Source organism: Berghia stephanieae, chromosome 2, assembly GCF_034508935.2.
Source record: "Berghia stephanieae isolate SIO BIC M18660-M18661 chromosome 2, UCSD_Bste_1.3, whole genome shotgun sequence".
Classification (NCBI taxonomy): Eukaryota; Metazoa; Mollusca; class Gastropoda; order Nudibranchia; family Aeolidiidae; genus Berghia; species Berghia stephanieae.
In genome coordinates this window covers 105,901,855-105,909,170 of record NC_088361.1, presented here as the reverse complement: position 1 = coordinate 105,909,170, position 7,316 = coordinate 105,901,855, and the positions used below count along the sequence as shown (strand labels likewise).

The following is a 7,316-nucleotide window of genomic DNA, read 5'->3' as shown; positions in this document are numbered from 1 at the left end:
GATTCATCCAATCCAATATCAAGATCAAGCACCTGAGGTTTTCGTTTTATGTAAATAGGATTGCATCTCAGCCTTTATGACCTGACAGCTGACAACACAACTGGGGAGTAGCCAGACAAAGGCTGGACAATCGGGAACATGGTCGTACAAATCACAGCGTCAGATGAGGTCATCTCATGAATTGGGGTGATGTCCGATGATGTCCGGCAATTGCTAAGCTGTTTTGAACTCTTCTTATTACCCAGCACAAGTATATTGTCCGAGCTCACAACTCACAACATTCACACCAGAGGAAGGTATGCTTGGTTCTCTATATCAGTGATGCTTAGTAGTATTATATTGATTATAGAGTTTTGTTAAATATCTTCGAAGTGTCACTGGGAGATTATGTTTTAATACAGATTACATTTATAGATATTGTTTTAATCAGTGTTATTTGATAGTGTATTTAAAATTGTAAGCCATAAAGTGCAGGTAGAGTATTTTAGACGTAATTTTCAATTATTATTATAAACAATGATTCATAATTAAGATAGATGGATCTTGATGTATCTAATGATCCCCCCCCCCCCCCGAGAATGACAAATTATTTATAAATCATTTAAGTGTCGTACATTTGAAAAATTATTATTTGAGAAATTGTCAAAAATTCGTCCTTCAATTATCGATCGATTTAAATAATCCTCAGCTTGGCAAAACATCTCAAACCTGAGACTTCGAAAAGTCCCAGGTTTGAATTATTTTTGCCAAGATGAGCGTCGTTGAAATCGATCGATATCTGAAGGACGAGTTTCATGGCCAATTAGAAAAAAATACGTCGGAATTGAAACCCATATCGTCAATTGCATTTTTTAATAATTTACCTTTAAAGTTTCACCCTAGACAAAAATCCTCCGTATTCCAGTTAAACGGTGTGAAACTTATGTCTACATAGTAACCTTTAAATGTCAATATGTACACACACACACACACACACACACACACACACACACACACATTTATGATAGTAGATACGCTTGGGTTAGCGTCATTACGTGTAAGTAAAACACAAAAAGGCTTGCAAGGATGCAATGCGTTATCCCGCAGTTCTTCTTTGTGCCATTTAGACGGATAATTTTAAAACTTGAAAAATTCCAACGTAAAATTGACTGAAACAATATTGACAATTGTCTCGTCCAGAAACCAACGACAAGCGACTTCGAGCATTGTATTTCAACGGATAAGTGCCTAGGATAAATATTATCTATGATAATAATCTTGGATTTTGGTAAAAATGTCCTATGGTAGTATTACATGAGTAACTCAATTGAAATGTAAATGAAAATATGGCTGATGGTAATAGCGAATATTGCAATATTCTTGCATAAGAAGCATGCCAGATTGGTATATTGTACAGCTCGTACTGCTCGGATTGAAAATGTGGTTGCTTTTGGCTTGATTCAATGAAAAACAATCGTGAAACAATTTAAAAGCAATATTTAAAAAAATACACACTAAAACAGCCCGACTCAGATGTGAACAAAAAAACCTTGTTGAAATCAGTGATTGATATTATTGTGAAAGAGATAGTCCAAAAATATACCCAGAAAGAGACTTTTGTACATGCAAATTTAGGTCAAGCAATACTGCAGGGATATCTAATAGATGCAAAATTTGTTTTTTGTTTGTTTGAGGATTATATCACCTTACTCATTCATCACATGCAAGGCATGTAGCTTACCGTGGACTGCTTGACGAAAGCAGCCAGAAATGTGCGGCTATGTGGTCTAGTGGTATGACACTCGCTTTCGGATAGGAAGGTCCTGGGTTCGAGCCTCGCTCGGCGCATAGTTGAGTCCTTGGAAAAGGCTCTTTACGGACATTCTCTCACCACACTCAGGTGTAAATTGAGTACCTGGCCGTTAACAGCGTTGTCTTTATCCGAAAAATTGTAATATCGCCTAACAGGCGTCATGTCTCGTCCTACATGTTAAATGTTGCTGTTGACCAGGGACCCCTTGTAAAGCGCTTTGAGCACAGTAAGTGGACATTGCGCTATATAAGAGCTCAATTATTATTATTTTTTATAAATGTTGGTATCAAAATAAATATCTAAAGAAAAAACCAAAAGAAAACAAAGGTTATGCGAATTTATGATCAACAGCAAATCCCAGTCCGCAAATCAGGATCTCCAGTTCAAAATAAAAATGCCTTCACATACATTAACTGTTGTAAAGTTAGTGAAACAGGAGATACGGAAGAAGATATTAATAAAAGTCAGAATAAAGAAACTTCAGAAGTCTTTTGCCATCTTGTCGCCCATACAGTTATCTCGAATTCAACTAAACTTTCATGTAACATATTATGTTCTTCTGTGTGGATCTGAAAACTGGAGCGTCACAAATACCCGTCCAAGTAAAATCGAACCTTCATAAATAAACGCCTCCACAGGATTTTGAAAATAAGATGGCGAGTTCACATACCCAAAATAGATTTATGGAAAATATTAAACAAAGAATCCATCAGCACTCAAACAATGAGGCAAAAATAGAGATGGGTGGTTCACGCCTTGAAAAGAACAGAGAGCAACGTCACCAGCCGCTCCCTTAATTGAAACCCACAAGGGACACGAAGGGTTGGTTGGGCGGCCGGATCCGACATATAAGCGCTCAGTTAACTGACGAATTAAAAGCGACAATTCTCACGCGGGAGCCTACCAAGAAGAAAGCCAAGAACAGAAGCAGCTGGCGGACCCTCGTGAAGGCCCTATGTTCCACAAGGAGTGAAGAGGTTAAATTAAGTTTGAAGAGTATTTGGGAAAGAGAATTTGTGGCAATGCGCCATATAACAGCTAATGTTCATATATCTCTCATTTACTTACTTACTTGATTATCAAATAGAGATGAGTATGTATTTCATCAAATGACCAATGACGCCAATTTTCAATTCAAACATTGCAGTTAGTTTAGAAACAGAGGCTGGGTAGACTTCTCGGCATACACATGATTTTGTAATAAATAAGTAATTAATCGCTCTTATATTAGTATTTTAAAAAACAAGATATTAATGCATTCAATACCCCGGTGGTTTTAAACTTATTTAGATAACCATTTTAGCCTAATTTAGGAAATGCTTGAATTAAATGCGGAAAAGAATATTAAAGTCGAATTGTTTTTTTTAAACTGACCTCTCTGTTCAACCATCGGTGATTGGGTAGCTGGGTTCAATAGATTTGGCGGAGAGTACCTTGGAACAGACCAAAATCCTGTTCTACGAGTAGCAAGTAATTTTACTGCCTTATGTAAGCTACAGAAAATCCGTGGACTTCATGGGCTTTATGGGTATGACTATAGTACTGTGCGGCTATGTGGTCTTTGGTCTGGCACTCGCTTTCGGATCGGAAGGTCCTGGGTTCGAGTCTCGCTCGGCGAATAGTTGAGTCCATGGAGAAGACTCTTTACACACATGTAAAATGAGTACCTGGTCATTAACAGCGATGTCTCTGTCCGAAAAAAAATTGTAATATCGCCTAACAGGCGTCATGTCCCGTCCTACATGTTAAATGTTGCTGTTGACCAGAGACCCCCTGTAAAGCGCTTTGAGCACGCTAGTGGATATTGCGCTATATAAAAGCTCATTTTAAAATTATTTTTGTACTGCCAACAATATCTATAACCGGTACGGCACCCTCTTAAGGCAAAGAAATGAATTGTATTTCATCATTGTCATCTTTCTTTCTTTCTTACATCAGAGCAGGGAAGATCAATATTCCTATTTGTTGTCCCTGTGAAAAGTCATCATGAACACTTTCTGCTTAGTCTTCGCTCTGGCTTGTCTTGGATTCACAACAGCCAACACAGGTATGATTTGTCACACTGGTTTGTATCATACTGCCGTACTCTGAAAATATTTTTAAAAAGTTTTGGCCAGAAAACTCCACCTTCAAATATCGATCGATTTAAATGACTCCAATTTTGTCAAAAGCTCTCAAACCTGAGACTTCGATTCGGTGTTCAAGGTTTGAGAGTTTTGACAACAAGAGGGTCATTTTAATCGATCGAGTTTTGAAGGACTAGTTTTCTGGCCAAATTTTAAAAATATTTTTGTTTTAGTATATTCTGTGTTCCTTGTGCCTGAATTTTTAACTTAATTAACTTAGCCATTCAAGGCCTTTCGCGTGAATTTTTGGGACATACGATTTTTACTTTTATTCAGAAATATTAGGAATCAAATTTAACAATGCTCTTCCACCTCCATGATATCACAATGACATCGGCTATGTTTATTGTTTACATAATATGGCTTTACATGGCAAGATTTGCAAATGTGGCTACGGTGTAGCCTCCACGATTATTTTAACACTAAACGCATAGATGCAGTTATTTGTCATTGTAACGGAGAATGTTTTGTGTTGCTTTGAGATCATATTGAGACACTAACATGCTTGGTTATCAGACAGACTCATACATACACTACATATATAAATCATACTAACTAAAGAGTGAAAATGGAGAGGCTTCGTATGGGAACAAAACAGACAATGGTTTGTACCCGAAACGTCCACTGTCTGTTTTGTTCCCACACGAAGCCTCTCCATTTTCACTCTTTAGTTAGTATTTTACGATCACCGGCTTCAGGCAGCCCCTGCCGTTTTCTATAATATAAATTATATTTCCCACGATTTTTAAACTAAATAATAACCAAGGGAATACCTTATGCTACCCATTATTTCTATTACTGTGCCCAGAGCGATAACTCCGTTTTTACAATAAAACAATAATTTTATTGAATTACTTCCCTTAGCTCTCATCTGATTGATGAATGATCATGTCAAAGATTTTAAAATTGCGATAGATAATGAAAATGAAGTTTTTTCGATGTCGCAGTTAAGCTATTTCCTTACAATGGTACCCTTTATTCATCCTAAGTGATAATTTGTATTCTGCAATACTCGTAATTTTCTATCTTAACTCACTCAACCCTAACACCGACTATATCCTTAGTATACCGGGGGTTACTTTTACCCCATGCCTATTTATTTCAATTTTCTAAGACAAATTATAGGCGTAGTATCAATGCTAATATTTTTAGTTTTTACATGTTAATGGTAGTTGAATAAAATTATCTATGCACATGCTCATTTTTAATACATTTTTTTTCAGTTTTGAAAAGTAGCAAAACTCTCCAGGATTGAGTGAGTTAAACGAATTATGAAAAAAAAAAATGGTGACCCGATAATGCTTATTTCAAACCAAATGGACTGGCATTGGTTGTTACCTTAACTCTTTTCCTACCGATCTTTTTCAGTATTTTCCCAAAATAGCAAGCTTACCTGCCAGAATAAAATTGATTTTTTAAAGCTCAAACAAGCTCTCTAAAAAACAACTTTATGTTCTTATGAATGAAACAAAGATCATTCTTCAAAGTATGTGATGTACAAAATAAATCTGAATAAGAAAAATGTATAGTATTGTGTCGTAACAAATGTGAGGATTTTGATGTAGGTGGGAAGGAGAGGGTTAAGACTTGTTCACCCCTATATATTACCTGATGTAGGAGATGGATCACATATAAAGCAATATCCACTAATGTAAAAAAAACCGTGCTTTTATATAGCGCAATATCCACTAAATGTGCTCAACGTGCTTTACAAAGGGTCCCCAGCCAACAGCAACTTAATATGTACCTTGCACTAGGACCCCGCTTCAGGCACTTTCGTTTTTTTCCTTGAGCAAGATTATTAACCCCCAATTTGATCACTTGGACAACATGGGTGATTCCTGTTGACATCAGACATCTTGTTTGATAGATAGAGTATCTATATTCCTCCGTGGAATGCCTAGGCGACGATATCTTATGATGTCGTGAATTTTAAATTTAATTAGAGCTTTTACATATCCACTTATCATGCTCAAAGCGCTTTACAAGAGGACCCTAGCCAACAGCAATACTTAACGTGTAAGGCAAAGACATGACGCTTGTTTGGTGATATTACATATTTTCCGGACAGAGAGAACGGTGTTAACGTCCAGGTACATTTCACACCTGAGTACGATGAGACAATGGGAGTAAAGAGCTTTTCCAAAGACTCAACTGTGCGCCGCAAAAACGGGATTCGAAGCTGGACCATCCAGTCCAAAGGCAAGTGTCATATCACTAAAAGACCACATAACTGCAAGGAGTGCCATTTTTAGACAACAAGAGATGAAGTGAGTAGTTATCAACATAAGTGCCTGCTCCACTCACTTTTCCCCATTCTTAGACAACAAGAGATGAAGTGAATAGTTATCAACATAAGTGCCTGCTCCACTCACTTTTCCCCCATTTTTAGACAACAAGAGATGAAGTGAGTAGTTATCAACATAAGTGCCTGCTCCACTCACTTTTCCCCATTTTTAGACAACAAGAGATGAAGTGAGTAGTTATCAACATAAGTGCCTGCTCCACTCACTTTTCCCCCATTTTTAGACAACAAGAGATGAAGTGAGTAGTTATCAACATAAGTGCTTGCTCCACTCACTTTTCCCCATTTTTAGACAGTAACTCATTAAAAGCTCTCATTATAAAAACATACATTTTTTGCTATAATATTTCTTCAGGATCGCAATATGAATGGTACGATGCAAAAGGAGGTGCTGGTGACAGTGGCAATAGTGGCACTGGTGCTACTCGTGGCGATGGTGCTGTGTATTCCCCAGCCGCTTCAGGTGGTAACACTGATGCCTTGGTCTCACAGTTGCTGGTAAGAAATTCTAAAAGATAAAATTAACATAATCTGCTTATCCCATCCAAATTTTACTTACTGGTAAAGTTGTGCGGCTATGTGGTCTAGTGGTATGACACTAGCTTTCGGATCGGAAGGTCCTGGGTTCGAGCCTTGCTCGGCGCATAGCCGAGTCCTTGGAGAAGGCTCTTAACTCACATTCTCTCACCGTACTCAGGTGTAAAATGAGTACCTGGCCGTTAACAGCGTGGCCTCTGTCCGAAAAAATTGTAACATCGCCTAACAGGCGTCTTGTCCCGTCCTAAATGTTAAATGTTGCTGTTGGCCAGGAACCCCTTGTAAAGCGCTTTGGGCACATTTAGTGGATTTTGCGCTATATAAAAGCTCATTTTTTAAAGAAAAGAAGAGGGAGACAGAGGATAGACTGCGTTGACAATCTGGTCGGCTGGATTGGTGGAGGAGGAATGTTTATTCTCTATTGTCTTCTGGCACTTTTCTATTCACTTCATCTCTTGTTGTTACCAACATAAGTGCCTGCTCCACTCACTTTTCTGAATTAAAAATTCACCCCATATACCGGAGCATACTAATGTCTCAATTGTTTCTATGTTAT

At 37.7% G+C, this 7,316-nt stretch overlaps 1 protein-coding gene across 1 annotated transcript in view; it reads left to right on the top strand.

Moving 5' to 3' along the window:
- Positions 1 to 204: 204 nt before the first annotated feature.
- LOC144966154 (uncharacterized) overlaps positions 205 to 7,316 on the top strand; it is an 18,798-nt gene continuing 11,686 nt past the window's right edge. The window contains exons 1-3 of the mRNA XM_078902281.1: positions 205 to 296; positions 3,731 to 3,839; positions 6,579 to 6,721. Coding sequence (XP_078758407.1) covers positions 3,779 to 3,839; positions 6,579 to 6,721 — 204 coding nt within the window. The 5' untranslated portion in view covers positions 205 to 296; positions 3,731 to 3,778. The remainder of the gene's footprint in view (positions 297 to 3,730; positions 3,840 to 6,578; positions 6,722 to 7,316) is intronic.